The sequence below is a fragment of the Barbus barbus genome (assembly GCF_936440315.1).
Source record: "Barbus barbus genome assembly, chromosome: 7".
Taxonomy (NCBI): Eukaryota; Metazoa; Chordata; class Actinopteri; order Cypriniformes; family Cyprinidae; genus Barbus; species Barbus barbus.
In genome coordinates this window covers 30,526,832-30,549,823 of record NC_136735.1, presented here as the reverse complement: position 1 = coordinate 30,549,823, position 22,992 = coordinate 30,526,832, and the positions used below count along the sequence as shown (strand labels likewise).

Here is a 22,992-nt window from a genome sequence, read left to right as displayed (position 1 = left end):
TTATTTGAAAATAAAAATGTTTCGCAAGGTTTTATAAAATTATTGTGCACCCATTATTTTTCTAGAGTATCTTTTGCTGCTGAATTATCCACTAACCTAGTTTATAGTAGTATTTTTGTCATAGATTATGATTATATATATATTTTTTATGTTATTTTTCATTAAAATGAAGTTATCTAGGCTATATGTAGATTGCGTTTAACACACAAAAGAGTGACGATCAGGTCAACACAGAGAAGTATAGAAATTCTAGGCTACATCGATTAAAAAAACTGCGCTGGTATCGGATTGGATCGGTATCGGCAGATACTCAGAATTTTCGGTATCAGATCGGTTCTGAAAAATGGTATTGTTGCATCCCTAATCATAAGGGCATGTTTAGACTGATTTAGGATCATACTGGCCAACTATTTTAGTATTATTTATAAACTATTATAGAATTTATTAATATTTGCTTTTATTTTTATAGTTTATTTTAATTGTAACATTTTAGATTTTTTATATGCTGTTATTGAAAGAAACCACAACAAAAACATTTTAATTCTTTTTTTTTTTTTCTGTTCGGGTTTTAATTTGTTTTAATCATTTTAGTACTTCAATTTAAGTTTTTTTTTTAGTTGCTAAGGCAACATTTATCATTTTTGTTTATTTTTAAAATGTTCATCTAATATTTAACTTTATTTTAGATTTATTTAAATTATTATATATATATATTATGTTATATGTAATAATATATTCTATATATATATATATATATATATATATATATATATATATATATATATATAATTTTTTTTATAGTTTTTGGTTTCATTAATAATGACACTGACACACTTAATGATATATTTACAGCAAGAACTATTATAAGAAAAGACCTACGTTTTACGCATAGTAAGAAACATGGCTCATAGCGGGCGCATAGTTGAAAAGGGTTGTCTCATCCTGTTTAAATCCACTCAAAATTAAAAGAAAAGAGAAGAATGAATTCACCAACCTTTTTTTTCTGCTAAAGCTCTTCAGCCAAAAATGCCATAAAATGTTAAATTCTTGGTGGAAAATTTGTACTGTTTCTTTATATTTTGAATACTGACATGAAGAAAAAGCTGCATTTCATCTGACACACTCTAAATAAAACAATTTAACCTGGTAAAACCGTAGCGAACAAGACAAATAAAGATGACTCTGAACACTTTATAACCTTAAATTGCAGCTGCAAGAGTTTTGCTTGGATGTTTTTTCTGCTTCACCGTGTACATTGATCATTACTCGTGTTCACAGTAGGAGTATTTATGCTGTGGAATTATTTTTCCCCCTGTAGAGGAGCAGCTGCAAATGTGTGCAGTCTGTCAAAGTAATCGTAAAGCTGTGCTATATGCATACATGCATTATTCTTACAGCATTAACTTTTTTTTCCCCCTTTTTCATTTCAATCCTAACACACAACCAGCCATTTTGACTCAAACTATTTCTCAACAAACAGTTTTTGCAAGTGAATTGATTGTCATGTGTATGTTATTGGCCACTACAAATGCTGTTAGGATTTAACTGTTGTCATATCAGTGGGTTCGTGTGTTTGGTGCTTCTTAACAATCATGTCATTATCATGCTTTCAATGCATCTACTTGTCCTGTCCATCATTACATCTTTTTTTGTCTTGCAGTCCTGTTACACTGATCAACTTCTGGCCTGTTGACCATCCGTGAGTACATCCACACACCAACACAAGCTGCTTACTGGATCACGTAATGCAAACAGTGCCACTGAAGAACATTCAGGATTTTCACATGACACTTACAATGTGACCCCTAGTCCTATTTTGAAATTAAGTGCATTTGAACGTCAAAGTGTTATTGAAAGTCTAATGGCAGAGTAAATCAGAATAGAGTTTCTACAATTCCTTCAGTTCAGCGCAGTGTCCATTGTTCTATTGGTCAGGAAAATTTAAGCAAATCATATAGTGATATAGCTGTTTTATCACTCCTAAAAAAAAAACGGAGTCTTCTGCCGTTCTATATGAAATTATACACAAGTCTCCATGAAACACTCATCTTCCATTGTCAAAACTGTGAGATATTTTGGAATGTGTCCATCCCATGGCTTCCACCATTCATCTGCTAATCTAACATGTTACTGTGGTGTAGGTACTCTTTTAAAAAGGGTTATCATTGTTAAATCACTGGGTTTGAGCTACACTGTAACATACAGTACAGTTCAAAAGTTTGGCGTCAATTATTTTTAAATAAGATATTAATACTTCATTTAGCAAAGTGACAGAAAAGACATTCATAATGTTCCTAAATATTTTAATTTGAAAGAAATTCTGATCTTTTAAACTTTGGATTCATCAAAGAATCCTTAAAAAAAAAAAATCCCGGTTTCTACAAAAATATGTAAGCAGCACAATTGTTTTTAACATTGATAATAAGAAGAAAAGAAGAAAAATATCCTGAGCATTAAGTTGTTCTGTTAATTTGATGCTCAAGAAACATTTCATGATACACCATTTGGGTAAGTATTTCAAAAAAGAAAAGAGATTTAATAAATTTTTATCCAGCAAGGATGCATTATTGATCAAAAGTAACAGTAAAGACTTTCTATTGATCAAAGACTTCTGAAAAATATGTATCACTGTTTTTTTTTTCTCTTTTAATGAAGCCATTATTAAGTAATCGCAGGAATAAATTACGTTTTACATTATATTAAAATAGGAAAACCATTATTTTAATTCACAATTCTACTGTTTTTACTGAATTATTCAAATAGTTATTAAATGGTCTGTACTGTATATATCATCAAATAAATGTGCATATTGTGAGCATAAGAGACTTCTTTCAGAAACATTAATAAAATATTAAAGACCCCAAACTGTTGAACATTATATTGTGTATTTGCATATATTCAGCTCCAAATATTGGGAAAAAGGTTTGCCCATTTGACCAAATTGAACTGAATCAAGTTGCAATAAACTATACATCGGATAGTATGTCACTAAAATAATAGTGGGTTAGTAATTCCTGATTAATGTTATTGTTTTATATCCTTATATTTGATTCTATGGTATATATAGCAACCCTGTTTAATTTGTATAGTAATGCTCAGAGGTACATAAAAGGTTCTTTCTCCATAACATAATATTGATATATTTAGTTCATCCGTGTTTTCTGACCTTTGCTCTTCTGTCACTGGTAGGCCGGCATCTTCCCCCCAACTCTCCCATGACGACACCCACTCACGCATCGAGCATTACGCTAGCAGGTCGGTCTTTTTTAAGCATGGTTATTTTAGTGTTACCGTGTAACTGTATTTTTAAGAGACCTGACTTGCATCGCATTAGGCCTGGGTAATGTGATGGTGTATACCGTAGAATGGTACAAATGTGTCATACAGTAGAAAAGAACCATTTATACCATTACTGATATATTTTCAAGGGTTTGAAATTTGTTTTAACCCGATGAATGGTAACAGAATGAATACGCATTTCTGAATATGACTGTTGCTTGCAGTGTTTAGTAACACACAAAATGCGTTTGCGTTAATGTTAAGCACGTAAGTTGAAGCAGTGGTGCCTTACTGATGTGAACGAATGCAACTGCATGAGCTGTTCATGAATGAATACAGAATGATATTGTGTTTTCACAGGCTAGCTGAAATGGAGAACCGAAATGGCTCGTATGTGAATGACAATGTATCACCCAATGAAAGCATGTGAGCTTGCAACTCTTTTACACTCTACTGTACATAGTATCATACCATAAATAAATCTAATAGTGTGTGTAGAACCTAAAACTGATCTACTTACACCTTGCATACGTTTAACTTCTTGCAGTTGCCTAAAAGCATCTTATTTGAACTTAAAAATGTGCAAATGTGTCTGTGAAAGTGCTTATCATAGGAAGAGTTTCTCTAAAAATCATGTCATTTCAGATTAATTTTCATTTTATAATAAAAAAATAAATTTCTCATATAAGCTCTTTCCACCCGTACACAAAGCAGTGGAGATCGGTAATGAACCCATATCATTTTCCCAGCACGCTCAGACTAAATTATTATAAAACGATTACATGTAAATGCTCTTATTCTGCAGTTTTTGTGGTATTACAAGAATAGGATTGTTTTTAGACCAGCTTAATGCTCACAAGCTGATTGAGCTAATGTATTTTTCAGTTATTAGGAGTTTAAGGCAGCAAATGATAATTGAAATCTTGAGCAGTGGATGTGATGTAGTGAACTGGAAATGGAGTGGTGGTGTTGTTGTTGCTGTTGTAGGGATGATGAGCATCTGCTGATCCAGCACTACTGCCAGAGTCTGAATCAAGGCTCTCCTCTCAGCCAGCCGCAGAGCCCCGCTCAGATCCTCATCTCAATGGAGACTGAAGAGAAGGGAGAGCTTGAGAGAGTGCTCAACGATCTGGAGCAGGAAAACAGGTTTGATTGCCTATCCATTTCCTTTACAATTCAATTGATTGTTTTTATTTTTTAAAATGAAATAGGATGGGTGTACACTGGACTGTATTTCATCGGCATATGTCTGGGATGACACTACATTTTCAGACATTTATAATAAAACGTCTCTCTCTTATTTACGTGCACAGCGATTTTTGTAAATCACATATTTTAAGTATCATGCATTACAGGGATAGTTCACCCAAAAATTTAAATTTGTTGTTTATCTGCTTACCCCCAGGGCATCCAAGATGTAGGTTACTTTGTTTCTTCAGTAGAACACAAACAAAGATTTTTAACTCAAACCGTTGCTGTCTGTCAGTTATATAATGTCAGTCATATAATGGCAGTCAATGGCACTCACGGCTTAGAGAGAAAAAAAAACATACACAGATAAAACCCTGCGGCTCGTGACGATACATTGAGGTGTAAAGACACGAAACGACCGGTCTGTGCAAGAAACTGAACAGTATTTATTTTGTTTTTTACCTCTGATCCGCCGCCTGGTCCAACTGTCCTGAGCTCTTCACACAACATCTGGAGCTTGACGCGTCTTCTTGCTTTTTGGCGGATCGCAGACTTATAAGTGCTTTGCCGCCACCTATCTCTCAATTAGGAGTGTCAATGGTCCATTTGAGAGATAGGTGGCAGTAATGCACTTATAAGTCTGCAATCCGCCGTAAAGCAAGAAGAAAAATGTCTTTCGTGTCTTTACACCTCAATGTATCGTCACGAGCCGCAGGGTTTAATTTGGTTTTGTCTGTGTATGTTTTTTTTTTTTCTCTCAAAGCCGTGAGTACCATTGACTGCCATTATATGACTGACAGACTGCAACAGTTTGAGTTAAAAATCTTTGTTACAAAGTCACCTACATCTTGGATGCCCTTGGGGTATGCAGATAAACAACAAATTTTCATTTTTGGGTGAACTATCCCTTTAAGTTAGTGATTCTCAAAGTTGGTCACCAACCGGAATTGTTTTCAGCAAAATGCCTAATGAAAATGGCCACACTTAATTTTAAGGTCCAATTCTCACTATTAGCAAACCATTAAAGGAACACTCCACTTGTTTTGAAAATAGGCTCATTTTACAACTCCCCTAGAGTTAAACAGTTGAGTTTTACCGTTTTTGAATCCATTCAGCCGATCTCCGGGTCTGGCGGTAGCACTTTTAGCTTAGGAAAGAGCTTCGATAATTTTCCTATTTAAAGCTTGACTCTTCTGTAGTTACATCGTGTACTAAGACCGACGGAAAATGAAAAGTTGTGCTTTTCTGTGATTTTATTAATAGTTAGTAAGGTAGTTGTTAAGATTAAAGATGTAGAATATGGTCATGCAGAATATGTGCTTTATAAGTACTAATAAACAGCCAATATGTTAATAATAGGCATGCTAATAAGCAACTAGTTCATAGTAAGAATCGATCCCTAATTGTGTTACCATGATAATAATAAAATGCAGCTAACCATAATTGGGCATAGTAAATAGGCTTATCAGCTTTCACAGACAAAATGCCCCTATATCTTTTTCTATATTAGCTCATCTGTATTTTGTAATATTAATCGATTCAAGTATTTGATTGTGCTTTCAATAAGTGGTTCTCAAATTTGCTCAAAAGCATCTGACCATCCAAGTACTACCTAGCACACACAAATCTTCCCACACTGCTGAGTCAAGTACGTGGGCTACACATTTGAGTCTAATATTACACACAGTGAGCTATATTAATACTGTGAGTAGATGAGAAAGCAGAACTAATCAAACAGATTTAATATTGTTTCAAATATGTATTTTCGATCCCCTAAAATATATTAGCAATATTTAAAAAAAAAAAAAATATATATATATATACAGTACCCTTCAAAAGTTTGGGATTGATAAGGTTTTAATTAAAAAAAATAAATAAAAACTAATATTATGTACAAATGATTAATAAATTATTTTTTTGCTATTTTTAAATTTTTAAATTTATTTTATTTCTTTGATGGCAATCTGAATTTTCAGCTGCCATTACTTCAGTCTTCAGTGTCGCATGATCCTTCAGAACTCATTCTAAAATGCTGATTTGCTTGCATTTATTATTATTATCAATGTTGAAAACGGTTGTGCTGCTTAATATTTTTGTGGAAACGGTGATGCTTTTTTTTACGATTCTTTGATAAATAGAATAAAAAAAAAAAGTCTTTAATGTTACTTTTGTTCAATTTAATGCGTCCAGATATTTGAACAATAGTGTATTTTGCTGAAAATAGAAAACCAGCAGTCTATGCTAACAGCACATGCTTATTTATTTGTCAGACTCTGCCTTTTTCTAAAGTCGCTGTTTTCTAGGCTTCTTTCTGAAGTTGTCTTCCCTGTTGTGCAGGAAGCTGCAAGCAGAGTACGATCGTCTGAAGAAGGCACATGACCATAAGGGTCTGTCGCCGCTGCCCTCACCCCCACAGATGCTGCCCGTCTCACCCCAGAGTCCACGCGACGCTGAACTGATCGCTGAAGCTAAACTACTGCGACAGCACAAGGGACGTTTGGAAGCAAGAATGCAAATCCTGGAGGATCACAACAAACAGCTGGAATCACAGCTCAAACGCCTTAGACAGTTACTTGAGCAGGTGGGTGGCGCATATCCTTAAGATTTTATCAATGTTTATACTCTCTGCCAGTGAAAAACAACTTTTGGATGTATTGTTGAAGGAACTCGAGCAGTTGTCAGCTCCTGTCTTAAGTCTAAACTTTGCTACGAGTAAATGTCTTCGGATCGCACACTAATAATTTACAAGGCGTATTTCAAATCATAGCTGTGGAATGTAACACTGTTCATGTGCTTCCTTTTGATTGTTGACAGAAGAAATGAAACGGCCAGAGCATTGGTATATTTTAATGTCAATTTTTGGCTTTTAATGTTTGTCATATTTGTAGTTCTAAAAATAATTAACTTTGTTGGCAAAGTCGATATTTTTCGGTATATTAATATATATTACGTATATTTATAGTTGATATTTCTCTTGACTCATTGCAACGCATTCTGGCACTTCTTTATATATGGTCTATGAAGGATACATGTAATGTTTCCTTAAAATTCGGCCAAAATTAGGCGTTTTAATAGGTTAGCTCATGAGGTTTAAAATATTAGTTAGTTATATCAATTTAACAAAGGAAATATCTATGCTAAATTTAGATGCTGTCAGGATGAATATAGACAATGTTTTGTATAAGAGCTGGGATTTGCATCTGCATGTGCATTTTGTACAGTTGCAAGTTCCAGGAATTTGTTAAAGAGTCTAAGATTTTATTTTGACACAATCTTCCTGAAATGTTTCATCTGTTTAAAGATGTTATTTTTCTGCAACTGTGTGGTTTGAAGGCGTTGTTGTAAATTTCAAATTGTTCATCAAGATTTTTTCTTTCTTTTGAGTTTGGAAATTGCAGTTTTTTTTTTTGCATAGATGTTTAAACCAAAGACTTGTAACTCTAGAATGGAATATTGTTAGTTCATGTTGTTTTGTTTGAATGCAGACATTTCTGTTAATTGTCCTTGCAGGACATTTGTTGGCATTCACTGTTCTGTATAATAACTACTACTTAGAATTATTTGAGTTTAGTCCACAGCACTGTGCAAGCCAAAATGACATTGATTGTGTTAAATATACAGCCATATTCACGGCAAATCATTTTTAGCATGAAATACATGGACAAGATTTTAAATGAAATGCATCTTTATGGACTCATTCATACTGAAATGTTGTACTCTAATCATTCAAGGGTTTGGTTTTGTTGTGTTGTTCAATCAGTTTATTTGATCAGACATGGTTTGAATAGGTTTTTTTTTTTTTTTTAAAGCATTGTTTAGTCTTGGTATTAATGTACACTTTTTTTTTTTTTTTTTTTTTTTTTTTTTTTTTTTTTGTCAGATGACAATGTTTTTCTGTCCTTATTGGCAGTATACTTTATACCAAATATTTCAAAGAAGGTTAAATCATACTTGCCACACAACAGGCATTGTTGATCCTGGCCTTATTTAAGCTGAGGAGGGATGCCAGATCTTTTATGTGGCCAAAAGAACATTTTGAGCGACCTGTCATTCTTCCTCCAGCAACCCATTTCTCTCTGTAATTTGTTTGTGGAGTTTGTTTGATGTCAACTTCTTCAGCAGTCTCCTTCTGCTTGAATAGAGGGAAAATCAGATATTCTGTCTGCATCATGTCTTGATGAATGAAGCGTAATGTCTCGATGCTTACTTCTAAAAAAACATTAGTCGACTGGGGGTCTCTGCCAAATGGATTTATATCAGATTTGTTCTTGAAGAAATGGCTTCATGTGTTCTCTGTGGACCCTTTGAACTAAAATCTCACTAGACTCCAGCTCCTTCCAGTGGCCGACTTGGCCCGAAGCTAGAAGAACCAGACTCAATAAACGCGGAGATAAATTAGCTCTCACTTTGTTCAGAGCCAGTGGATTTTGGCTTCACTTCATCAATGTTTTTTTTTTGTTGTTTATAGCCATCAGCTTCAGTTTTCTTTACATTTACAATCAAGCCTTTACCTACCAGTGTATTTTCTTGTTTTAGTAGCATCAGTTATTTCAGTTTTAATCTCTGTCATATGCTAATAAACATGTTCTTATGTTTAACATATGCGCACTCTTTATTCAAGAGGGCTGTTTGGTCTTGTGTTATGAATTGTTAATGGTGGAAGTTTTAAACACACTCATTAAAGCACACTTTAAATAGTTGTGCAGTGACAAACCAGTTTATCATTAAAGATTATTTTTAGGTACTGTAATTGTAAATATGTGTCAATTGTAAGCTACATGTGTAAATAATATAGCCAAGAAGACTTTCAATTAAAAAAAAAATTGAATTGAAATACTTGTATTTATCAAGGACGCATTAAATTAATCAAAAATGTAGTATGGTCTTTCTGTTCATCAAACGTTCATAAAAGAATCCTGAAAAAATATATTAAACCTGTAAAATATATTAAAATAGGAATAAATATTTTAATTGTAATATTTCACAAAATTGTTGTTTTAACTGGATTTGTATGAAATAAATGCAGCCTTGGTGAACATAAGAGACTTTCAGTCCCAAACTTTGAATGGTAAACTAATTAACGGTAGTACTTGAATTAAATAAATATTATTATATTAATGGATGTATAGGAAACAGACATAATATTAATGTAATAATATAGTATATTAACAATATTCAGCCCTGAATATTGTTGTACATATGAATGACAATGAATGTACAATTTACATGTTTGCTAAAGGGTTTTTTGAACACGTCTGGGTTATTTTCTTTTTTATTTTTAGCGGCATCAAGTGCACTATTTTGTGTGTATCCTTGTGTTATTTTTTTGTCTTGACTCTCTTGTTTCTGAAAAACTGAATGATGCAAAAGCACAGCAACTCTAAGCAATTGTTAATGTTTTGAGAAAGTCCTCTGAAAAAATTTCAGTAACTCATCAATAAATGTTTGGAGAGGGTTTTGTGAGGTTTTAAAAACTAGGCAGTAAAATAATGTGAAGTTTTAGATCGAAAATATATAACCGAATGTTTTCAAATGAATCTGGAAATACAGAAGTACAACCCAGTGCTGATGTTTGAGTCCAGTCCGCTGCCTAATCTATATGGTTCCTTTCTACCTATGTCCTAGCCACAGACTGAGTCCAAGGTGAATGGCACTGCCCTGTCCTCCCCCTCCACTGCCTCTCCGAGATCTGACACCAGCCTGGCCTCACTGCGTGTGGCCGCAAGCCAAACCACAGAGACGATGGGTAAATGTCCCTAACAACTTCAGTTTAACCAGTTTAAACCTAACTCATTAAACAGATTTAAAGGTGCCATAGAATGCATTGATACAATATTTTAAATTGTCCTCTGATATCTACATAGAAGGTATGTGGCTTAGGTAAGGGCAAAAATTCTCCAGAAACAGATTTACATGTCCATTTACAAACCTAGGATTTGTCCCTAGAATTAAATGGTCTGTTATTACCTTATTTGGAAGGGTCATGAATAATAATGTTGAGCACTGCTCTGATTGGCTGTTTCACAGTCCGGCTCATTTCAGTAGCTCACAGGAAGGAAACACAGGGAAAACATACACATGCTCTGTGTAAACTATAGCGGCAGTACTTACCACACATTTTACAAGATCAGAAGCTTGTCAGTGGTGCTCAGGATCTGTAAATCATTCGCCATCATCCTCAGGCATCTCTCCGTAAGGCCCCGATATACTACGAAATCGAAGAACAAACTGATATGATGTCATTTCGAACAAAATCAGGCTGAAACGAAGTTCGTTTTGAGTTCGTTTCGGCAGTTCGAAACAGCTCACCAAAGCGAATATTCTGGGGGAGTTCGTTTTGGCTCCTAAACACCTTTGAGCTACCATTGGTTCGTGGCGATTACGCAATCAGTGGGTGTGTTCTGGAGCTCCACCTTCTTTGACGCTCTTTTTTTCTTTTTTTTCTCGGTTCGTTTCTTATTCAACAAAGGTCAGGCAGGAGAACATCTCCAAGTCACTAGCAACATAAATACACTGTGTGGAATAGCTGAGCCGGCACAAATATATCCGCACCTGTACAGTCGCTCACGGAGAGACTATAAAGGTTCAGAGAAAGCATTTAATTCCTAGAAAGAAATTGCAACGAAGCTTGGTGTCAACGACCCGGAGTTATGCAAAAAGCGACGTAGAGAAACATCAGATGCAAGTTTTAAAAAGCCATGAAAAGAATGAAATGTAAGCGTAAAGTTGCAAGGTAGCAAGTACCAAATACATGTGTTTCAAATAAATGTTACACCATACTGCTGCTGTTGTTCTTTCAATAAGCGAATTTAAAGGCTATACAATAAATTAAATGCCAAACGGACATGCAATAATAAACCTTTGTTTTTATCAAATTATGACAACACAAAAAAAAACGTGTAATTATCCAGTTTAATAAAATACCTAGATACACCATCATTGCATCATTGTTCTGTTTAGGGCATATGCGCGAGCGTTGCAACACATGTTTACATTAACGTAAACACCACCTTCAGCAGCGCGGGGGTGTCGGGATGTTCGAAAACAGTATACCGTCGCTCAGCCTCTTAGAACTTCTTTTTGTCCCCCAAACGAAGAACGAAAAGGACCTTCGTTTGAAGTATATCAGGGCCTTTACTCTAAGTAAGTGTCTTTTAACTGGGGTGGTTCCTGCTTATCTAAAAGTGGCAACTGTCACACCTCTCCTCAAGAAGCCTTCACTCGATTTGTCAGTTTAAAAAAATTATCGCCCTATCTCTGTTTTACCATTTGTGTTTCTTCAACTTCAATCTTTCCTTGCTGTAAATACTCTGTTTGAGCACTTTCAATCTGGTTTTAAGGCTGCCCACAGCACTGAATCTGCCCTTCTGAGAGTGTTAAACGACATTTATTTAGCAACTGATACGGGTGACTTTGTGGTCCTCGTTCTCTTAGATCTATCAGCTGCTTTCGACACCATTAACCATTCTGTATTAATTAATAGACTGAAATCTTGGGTGGGTCTCTCTGGCACAGTTCTAAAGTGGTTCCAGTCATTTTTATCTGACAGGAAATTTGTGGTTAGGTTAGGAGAATTTTTATCTTCCACTGCTTCTCTCCCCTGTGGCCTTCCGCAAGGCTCGATTTTGGCCGCCTCTCTATTTTCATTATATATGCTACCTCTGGGATCTATCTTTAGAAAACATGGGGTGTCGTTTCACTTTTATGCCGATGATGCTCAAATTTATTTACCTTTTAGAAAAAATGATCCACTGGCCATGACTGCTCTTTCATCCTGTTTAGATGAGGTTAAATCCTGGTTATCTCAAAATTTTTTATCCTTAAATAAGGAGAAAACTGAAGTAATTGTTTTTGGCCCTTCAGAACATATGAAAGCATTTAATTTCTACAGTAATTGAGTCCAGTTTTCGTCAGCTCCGTACACTTGCAAAAATTAAACATTTCCTTACTGATAAGACTTTGGAGATGGCGGTGCATGCTTTTATCACGTCACGCCTTGATTATTGTAATTCGTTATACTGTGGCATTTCTAAAGCCCAAATTGCCCGGTTTCAGTTGATCCAAAATGCTGCCTCGAGATTTCTTTTGAAAAAGAAAAAAAGGGATCATGCTACTCCACTTTTAAAGGCCCTTCATTGGTTGCCAGTTCAATTTAGAATACATTTTAAAATTGTACTATTTGTTTTTAAATCTTTGCACAATCAAGCACCCGGCTACCTATCTGAACTGTTGCATCAGTATATCCCCTCAAGAAGCTTAAGATCTGGTGACCAGAATCTTCTATTAATTCCACATTCCAGACTTAAACGTAGAGGTGACCGTGCCTTCTCTGTAATTGGTCCTCGTCTCTGGAATGAATGCCAGTGGAAATTCGAATGGCCCCGAGTTTGACCATTTTTAAGTCTCTTTTAAAAACCCATCTGTTTTCTTTGGCTTATTAGGTTTATATTTCTGCCTATTATAATTTTTCTGGTAGTGTTTCATTCAGGTTCTTTGTTTTAATCTGTTTGCTTATTTTAATTACTTTTATGATGCTGTATCTTTTGTGAAGCACTTTGGTCAGTCTTGTGGCTGTTTTAAATGTGCTATATAAATAAAGTAAACTTGAAACTTTACTCTGTTTATGTGGTAAGTGAAATCTTTATGTTCTGTAATGTAACAGGCTACCGCTAGCATGGAGCTAACCATGTCCCTTTAGTGGCTCGCTTTATTTTATTAGAACGCATTATTTGCTTTCCGTGCCTTTCTGAATACAGACACCAACCCATCCCTGCACTTCACATCCCCTGCACAGCCTGGAACATAACATTTATTTCCATGATCTGCCATTTTCGCTGTTGTCCTCGCTTGTTTCTTCACAATATCTGCAGAACATCTGATGGTTCGGCTGGCGGCTGGCCTAGAACATGGGCGGGTATATGTAAATGTTGGGGGCATAACTATTAGTGATCCCTACTGTAACGTCACAGTCGGTGTTATGTTCTGATTCGCCTATTTTTCAGTGGTCTTTTGCATTTACGAGATTTACATAAGGAGGAAACAATGGTGTTTGAGGCTCACTGTATGTCATTTCCATGTACAGAACTGTTATTATTTAACTATGCCAAGGCAAATACAGTTTTCCATTCTATGGCACCTTTAACTTGTTTTGAAATTTTTAAGCAGGCTAAATAATAATAATCAATGGTATGTCAGCATAATGCATATTGATCCTTAGCAAGATACTGAAATGTATGGAAGCCTGTTTAGCCACAGAATAAAAAAGTAATTGTGACTTTTTATCTCACAATTTTGAATTGTCTTGCAATTCTGAGTTTATATTTCTCAGTGTTAAGAAAAAAAACCTCAATGGCGAGTTTGTAACTTGCAGTTACGTGACAAAAAAGAGTTTAGACGTAAACTCTCTCAGAATTCTGAGAAACAAGTCAGAACTAAGGCATAAACAGAATTGCGAAGTATAAACTGCAAGAGAAAAAAGTCTGAATTTTATATCTCACAATTACGACTTTTTTTTTTTCCTCAGAAAAGTCCAGGTTGTGAGACAAAAATTAGCAATTACCTTTTTTATTTTATTTTTATATTTATTCCGTGGCAGAAACTTCCATTAGAAATACAGTGGGGAAAAAAATATTATTTGATCCCCTGCTGATTTTGTACATTTGCTCACTGACAAAGAAATGATCAGTCTATAATTTTAATGGTAGGTATATTTGAACAGTGAAAGACAATATAACAACAAAAAAAATCCAGAAAAACAAAAAACTGATTTGCATTTTAATGAGTGAAATAAGTATTTGACCCCATCGCAAAACAAGATTTAGTACTTGGTGGCAAAACCCTTGTTGGCAATCACAGAGGTCAGACGTTTCTTGTAGTTGGCCACCAGGTTTGCACACATCTCAGGAGGGATTTTGTGCCACTCCTCTTTGCAGATCCTCTCCAAGTAATTAAGGTTTCAAGGCTGACGTTTGGCAACTCGAACCTTCAGCTCCCTCCACAGATTTTTCTAAGGGATTAAGGTCTGGAGACTGGCTAGGCCACTCCAGTACCTTAATGTGCTTCTTCTTGAGCCACTCCTTTGTTGATTCCTCACCGTTCTCATGATCACTGAAACTCCACGAGGTGAGATCTTGCATGGAGCCCCAGACTGAGGGAGATTGACAGTTATTTTGTGTTTCTTCCATTTGCGAATACTCGCACCAGCTGTTGTCACCTCATCAAGCTGCTTGGCAATGGTCTTGTAGGCCATTCCAGCCTTGTGTAGGTCTACAATCTTGTCCCTGATATCCTTGGACAGCTCTTTGGTCTTGGCCATGGTGGAGAGTTTGGAATCTGACTGATTGATTGATTGATTGATTCTGTGGACACGTGTCTTTTATACAGGTAACAAGCTGATATTAGGAGCACTCCCTTTAAGAGAGCGCTCCTAATCTCAGCTCCTTGCCTGTATAAAAGACACCTGGGAGCCAGAAATCTTGCTGATTGATAGGGGATAAAATACTTATTTGACTAATTAAAATGCATATCAATTTATTACTTTTTTGAAATGCATTTTTCTGGATTTTTTTTGTTATTGTTGTTGTTCTCTCTCACTGTTCAAATAAACCTACCATTAAAATTTATACACTGATCATTTCTTTTATCAGTGGGCAAACGTACAAAATCAGCAGGGGATCAAAAAAATACCCACTGTATATATGTAGACAGTTGTGTAAACACAATATGTTTTATTATTGATTCAAATAATAGGCAACACATTGTCTTCCATTTTGGTGTATCTTGAATTTTTCTGTGCACAAGTAAAAGCTAGTCATTAATGCAATCTCTTCTATCTGCCCACGGTTAAAAATGTATTAATTCATTTCTTAATTTGACTAGTTAACTGATATGCATAGTAATTATTATGTTTAATAGCTGTACTTGTGAAGCTTTCATTGTATGACTTGGCTTGAAGCCCAGGCTGGTTTCAGCAAAAGATTTTCAGAACGGATAAAAAGAGGCAATGTTCCTATCTGTGCCAAACAAAAAGGAACACAGGGAGCTTTTATTCACATATGGATACAAAAGAAGTATTTTTGCCCTTAACTGCTAGCCAACATCTTATTTGTTGTCTTCACTTTTGAAGAAAACATAGTCCAACAAGGTTCCAACAAAATTGAGTGTACTTCAGTATTTGAAGAAAAAAACACAAATTGTATAAGTGCAGTTTGACATTTACGATTCAGGTCATCTATAATATATATATTAGTGCTGTCAAACGATTAATCGCATCCAAAATAAAAGTTGTTATTTACATAATATATGTTTGTGTACTGTGTATATTTATTATATATATATATATATATATATACACACATACACTCACCTACAGGATTATTAGGAACACCTGTTCAATTTCTCATTAATGCAATTATCTAATCAACCAATCACATGGCAGTTGCTTCAATGCATTTAGGGGTGTGGTCCTGGTCAAGACAATCTCCTGAACTCCAAACTGAATGTCAGAATGGGAAAGAAAGGTGATTTAAGCAATTTTGAGCGTAGCATGGTTGTTGGTGCCAGACGGGCCGGTCTGAGTATTTCACAATCTGCTCAGTTACTGGGATTTTCACGCACAACCATTTCTAGGGTTTACAAAGAATGGTGTGAAAAGGGAAAAACATCCAGTATGCGGCAGTCCTGTGGGCGAAAATGCCTTGTTGATGCTAGAGGTCAGAGGAGAATGGGCCGACTGATTCAAGATGATAGAAGAGCAACTTTGACTGAAATAACCACTCGTTACAACCAAGGTATGCAGCAAAGCATTTGTGAAGCCACAACACGCACAACCTTGAGGCGGATGGGCTACAACAGCAGAAGACCCCACCGGGTACCACTCATCTCCACTACAAATAGGAAAAAGAGGCTACAATTTGCACGAGCTCACCAAAATTGGACGGTTGAAGACTGGAAAAATGTTGCCTGGTCTGATGAGTCTCGATTTCTGTTGAGACATTCAGATGGTAGAGTCAGAATTTGGCGTAAACAGAATGAGAACATGGATCCATCATGCCTTGTTACCACTGTGCAGGCTGGTGGTGGTGGTGTAATGGTGTGGGGGATGTTTTCTTGGCACACTTTAGGCCCCTTAGTGCCAATTGGGCATCGTTTAAATGCCACGGCCTACCTGAGCATTGTTTCTGACCATGTCCATCCCTTTATGACCACCATGTACCCATCCTCTGATGGCTATTTCCAGCAGGATAATGCACCATGTCACAAAGCTCGAATCATTTCAAATTGGTTTCTTGAACATGACAATGAGTTCACTGTACTAAAATGGCCCCCACAGTCACCAGATCTCAACCCAATAGAGCATCTTTGGGATGTGGTGGAACGGGAGCTTCGTGCCCTGGATGTGCATCCCACAAATCTCCATCAACTGCAAGATGCTATCCTATCAATATGGGCCAACATTTCTAAAGAATGCTTTCAGCACCTTGTTGAATCAATGCCACATAGAATTAAGGCAGTTCTGAAGGCGAAAGGGGGTCAAACACAGTATTAGTATGGTGTTCCTAATAATCCTTTAGGTGAGTGTATATATAAATACACACACATATATAGTATATATTTGGAAAATATTTACATGTATATGTTTATATTCATATAATTTGTTATATATAAATGTGACCCTGGACCACAAAACCAGTCTTAAGTCGCTGGGGTATATTTATAGCAATAGCCAAAAATACATTTTATGGGTCAAAATTATCCATTTTTCTTTTGTGCCAAAAATCATTAGAATATCAAGTAAAGATCATGTTCCATGAAGATATTTAGTGAATTACCTACCGTAAATATATCAAAACTTAATATTTGATTAGTAATATGCATAGCTAAGAATTTAATTTAGACAATTTTAAAGGTGATTTTCTCAGTATTTAGATTTTTTCGTACCTTCAGATTCCAGATTTTCAAATAGTTGTCCTGTCCTAACAAACCATACATCAATGGAAAGCTTATATATTCAGTTTTCAGATGATGTAGAAATCTCAATTTCGAAAAATTGACACTTATGACTGGTTTTGTGGTCCAGGGTCACAAATATATTTAAAATATGAACATAACTTATTTTTTCTTAAATCTATACATGCATGTCTGTGTATTTATATTTATACATAATAAATATACACAGTACACACAAATATATTATGTAAACAAACTTTTATTGTTGGATGCAATTAATCACGATTAATCGTTTGACAGCACACAAAAAAAAAAAAAAAAAATATATATATATATATATATATATATATATATATATATATATATTAGAAACTGGTTATTTATAGTTTTACATGCCATTAGTGCTATTTTCCAATATAAATTTTACTCAAATTATGAGTAAGATTATCTGGGGAGAATATAAATAGGGAAAGAGTACTTATGTTTTTAATATATTTTGAGATTATAGAGGGCTTGAGTAGTTGACATGAAAAGTGTCATCAGTGTTCTGCAGTGTTATGCGTTTACTAATACATCTAATGCTATTTCACACAACATTTTCTAATCCTTGTTTGATTAGTATACATGCCCTTTTAATGGTTCTTATGCTACGTGGGTCATTTCTGCTCAAAAATGAATTTATTACACCACAAGAGCATTTTCAACAAACTGCAAGCAAAAGGTGGAGAAAAAAAAAAAAAGTAGTTGTCTTGCTGTGACAACTATGATTCTGATACACGTTTAAAAAAATTTATTTTCTTTACATTTTGGAAAAGTTTTGTTTTCTAGTGGATTTCTTTCATTTATTGCATGAGCCTAAGAACACTTTTAGTCAATTTCTTTTGTAGTTGTTTTCTTGTCGTTAGACACACTAGTCTGAAAGAATTGGCTGTTTTAATTTGTAATATTTATGAAAATGACCCCAGTTGGACCTATGTTTTTTTTATTGCTGATTTTATGCTTAATTTATTACTCAGTTAAATTAATGTTTATAGATTTATGGAAATTGTGAAATATATATGATTATGTGACATAATACATAAAGAGATCTTGCTTTTATATTTCCATCGTTTTCTTGACAAAAAGACAACACCTCAAGATAACTTTTGTCAAGATCACAAAACAAGATGGTTTACAAGTATGTATTTTTCCTTTCTTTTGGATATTTTACTTTGGCCAGTTCTGCTTGAATGTAAAATTGACTTTTATTGAGCCAAACTTGACTGATTCAATGCTTATTTCTTCTCTTTTCACATGATGTTGAATGAGATTATCCATCATTTTTAAAGCTTTCATTTGTAACATTGACTATTTGAACTCTGTAGAGTGTACTTCCATTTGAAGTACACTGGTTGTTTCTGGATCTCAGTTGTTAGACTGACGAAGTTGTAGATAAATGGAAACATTTTTAATAATGCTCTCAGACATTGGACCGTATTATACTGTATATGAGAGTCTTCAACATCACCTTCAGTATTATCCTTTGAGTCAGTATTACAAGCAGCAAACACGGCCTCTGTTTGAATATGAAATGTCATGGGCGGCAGGACAACATCCAGGGTTTTTAAGGTCAGGTCTCAGTTGTAATTGGTTCACTGCTGTGTGTTTCAGGTGATGATGAGCTGTCCAGTCCCTCCCAGGATGCAAGCACTGGATTAGAGGACGTCATCGAGCAGCTCAACAATTCCTTCCCTCACAGCCAAGGTAAGAATCCAGCTACATTGTCTGCTATAAACACTTCTATTAATCCTTATTTGCTCCAATACCAAAAAAAAAAAAAAAACACAATAGTGCTTCTATGACTTTCCATTGATTATGTAGGTCAGAACAGAGAAAAATGGCAAATCTGTTGTCACTCTCTCAGCCTTTGAATTAGAAGCACGCAAACAGCAGTGTTAACTGGTTATAATGCACATTAAAATATAATAATAATAATATAATATAAACAAAAACGTTGCTAGATGTTAAAACCTGGAAACAGTTCATCACAGTCTGAATGCATTGCATGTATTGCAGTAGGTTAAGGTGCCAGTAATTGCACATTAACAGTTATTTTAAGATCTAGTACTATTTTGGATTCCTTTTCAAGCAATATGGAGAAAATGTTATTTTACCACCTGTAAATTTCTCTGACCCACTGCTTTTTTTACTCTTTGCATGATTCAATTGCTAAATAACACTTTGTTTCTACTTCCTGCTATAAATGGATACTATATACTTTTTTTAGTATAGTAAAATATGAAAAAAAATTAAGTGACAGAATAAGTATTCAACTGTAAATAATCCAAACCTAAAAGAAATTAACATTGATGTACATTCTTCTTAAGCCGTTTCTCTTTTTAACAGAATCTGTATTGTGAGAAGCACAGAATTACAAATGCATAACAATAAAAAAACCCTTGTTTATGTAATTAATGTAGTGCTGTCAAGCGATTAATTGCATCCAAAATAAATAAAAAAGAATTGTTTACATATGTGTGCATGTGTGCTGTGATTTATGTGTATATATAAATACAAACATATGCATGTATATAGCTAAGAAAAATGTTTATATATTACATATGTATAATATAAATGTATATGCATGTAAATATTTCCAAAATATATGCTGTGAGTGTATGCATATACATCATAAATATACACTGTACACACACATATAATATAATAATGTGAACTAAATATTTTATTTTGGATTCGATTAATCACACTAAATTACAGCATTAAACACCATTGTGCTCGCAGTACAAATCCTGTTTAGATTCAGTCTAGCTGCCTATCCCTATTCCAACTTTACTGATTTTTCTTGTTTCCTGTTTTCCTCTGTGTCTAAGGAGGTGGACGGCTAAACCCATGAGAGGTTAGTATCCTTACTAACCCTTTACTCTTTTCACTCTTTTCCAGCCTTACTTATCCACTTTATACTGTGGTTTAACGAAGTTTAAGTTCACCAAAGCTGTTTATTTAGTCAGAAATACAGAATAAAAAAGTAACATTATAAAATATTATTACTGTTTAAAGAACTTTCTTTTTCTATTTGAATATATTTTAAAATGTAATTAATTCCTGTGATGGCAAAAGCTGAATTTTCAGCATCGTCACTCCAGTCTTCAGTGTCACATGAGTCTCCAGAAATCATTCTGCATTTGCTGCTCAAGAAACATTTTGATAAACAGTTGTGCTGATTTTTTTTTATTAATAAATCCAGTTTTTTTTTTTTGAATGAATACAAAGCATTTATTTCTTTTGTAGCATTATAAATAGTCTTCTGTCACTTTTAATCAATCTCATTTAAAAAATAGACTCACAAGGACAAACGCACTTTGTTGCTCTGTAGAGATGTATTGGTAGCAGCGCTGCATAGTGCATTTAGTGTTAGATTGCATTTTCAGACACTGACGTCAGATTTTGGTTTTCATCTCCCGCAGGTCCTAATGTGGGAAGTCTTTTCCACATGGTTGATAACATTGGACATGCCATGGAGTCGTTGGTTAATGTAATAACTGAGGAGCGGGATTTAGACTGAAGATGTCTTCTCCTAGTTGCATGCTTTTGTAGTGTCAACAGCTGGACAGGATATGTTTACAATGGGAATATAAATAAAAATCTATTTTTCTGAAGGATCGCGGTTCCACATTGTAGATTTGATCTTTAGTAGTTTCTTACAGCGAGTCTAGAATTGTTTATTAATTAAAAAAAGGTTTTTAAACTTCTATGCAATTGTACAAAATTAGAACGACAGGTGTGTGATAACGTAACATTGCGTCTCATGTCTTTGTACAGAGTGGAGCGCATTTTAAAAGAAGTGTTTTATCTAAATGGGTGACTGAGTATACGCAGGGGTGCTTTATCAACTAATTTTGTTTGTAACAAAAAAACAAATGCATATTAAAAGGCAAGCCCGTTATACGTGTGCGTGTGAAAGAGTGTGTTTGAAACATGTCTGTGTGTGTCTGTATATGTTTTTCTGTATGTAACCCGTCCCGTTCGACTACTGCAACTATCATGCAAAGAAAAGACATTTGTCATGATTTTTTTTTTTATTGTTATTAAAGACATAATGATTAAGGTTAAATACTGTCTACCTCACAGATATTCCCTTTCTTCATGCTCTGTCCGTGCTTATTAATGGAGCAATAAGAATCATGATCATAGTATTGAAATATTATTGACAAATCTCATGTTAGAGAGATTTTTTGGAAGCTTGTTTCCACCACGGAATAAAAAGAAAAATTACTTTGTCTGACTTTTTTTCCTCAGAATTTTGACAAACTCACAATTGCAATTGAGTTGTGAGATAAAAAGTTGCAATTAACATTTTTATTACAAAAGAAAAACAGCCCATTTTTTCAGAATTGTGAGGAAAAAAGTCTAAATTGTGAAATGGAAATGGGCTTCCGTTCCTTACAGAATGAGAACTGATCTAGTGCTTAAATCATGTGGTTTTAGTTGTACTTCCAAATAACAAATTAAGAGAAAAGTACATCCAATCCACTTTACAGAAATGTTATAGAATTGGGGTTGTGTTAAGTTTAAAACTAAGGAATACGAATGTGACAATTCTAATGATTGAGCTCTAATAATCATAAATGAAAAGTCACGCATAATGTCTGATTGAAAATTTTCATCTGGGGTTATTTATTGTCATTGACATGCTAGCAAACAATAGCACGGAAAATCCACTTTTTAAATGTGCAAATTTACAGAAATACACTTGAGATGATGAAACGAGACAATTCCGCTTTGCATTGTTCTTTAACACATCTGAGTTTCTGTGATTGAGATGTTTGTCATTTTATTAGACCTTTATGCTTTGTGTGAACAAATATATAGAAATAAATGATCATAATGTATATGTATGCACAACTGTTATAACTACAAAACCGTTTTGCACCTTGGAGATGAACATGTCCAGAGTACTGCATATTTATTTCTGAGATGTGCCATTTGATTCTAACTCTTGTTCTGGAATCATACATTTTATTTGTAATTGCAAATGGACTATTTTACCAGACAATGAAATGTAATTGTGGTTTTCTTAACTTGCCGCTGCATTAGTTGATAAAAATGGAAATACATTTTTGCCTTCGTTTGTTTGTTTGTTTTATTATGGATTCACTGTGCCACAGTGCAGGTAAATGATTGCATTATCATCTGACATACTCAGCAATATTTCAACTGAAAATGTGTTGGTGAAATGAAATTTTAGATATTAAAAAGAATGTCAAGCTACCATGTGGCTTTAAAACCAACCTGATGGCTTGGTGTAAATATGTGAAATGAGTAAAAGAAAATAAAATACTAAATGTACTGAAGCAGCTAATTAATATCCTCAAAAGCACTTGATTTGATCAGGGTTGGTTCTGAACGCTGCAGGTAAGTGTATCTCCAGGAAGAGGATTGGGCACCCATGATTTAACATCTGTCAGGAATGTAGATGCATTGTACAGGTGCATCTGAAAAAAATTGAATATCATGGGAAAAGTTCATATTTTTTTGGAACTACTTTCAAAAAGAAACTTTCATCTATTCTAGATT

General features: G+C 34.6%; 1 protein-coding gene across 3 annotated transcripts in view; it reads left to right on the top strand.

Moving 5' to 3' along the window:
* Positions 1-22,537, top strand: part of LOC306873056 (dystrophin-like) — a gene marked incomplete at its 5' end in the record, with an annotated part of 132,966 nt that extends 110,429 nt beyond the window's left edge. For 2 of the 3 annotated variants that reach the window (XM_079422059.1, XM_079422060.1), the window contains 9 exons: positions 1,661-1,699; positions 3,190-3,255; positions 3,640-3,705; positions 4,267-4,425; positions 6,808-7,051; positions 10,096-10,216; positions 19,069-19,161; positions 20,289-20,314; positions 20,883-22,537. In XM_079422059.1, coding sequence (XP_079278185.1) covers positions 1,661-1,699; positions 3,190-3,255; positions 3,640-3,705; positions 4,267-4,425; positions 6,808-7,051; positions 10,096-10,216; positions 19,069-19,161; positions 20,289-20,311 — 811 coding nt within the window. In that variant the 3' untranslated portion in view covers positions 20,312-20,314; positions 20,883-22,537. The remainder of the gene's footprint in view (positions 1-1,660; positions 1,700-3,189; positions 3,256-3,639; positions 3,706-4,266; positions 4,426-6,807; positions 7,052-10,095; positions 10,217-19,068; positions 19,162-20,288; positions 20,315-20,882) is intronic. The other variant, XM_079422058.1, reaches the window with a different exon arrangement.
* Between the last annotated feature and the right edge of the window lie 455 nt (positions 22,538-22,992).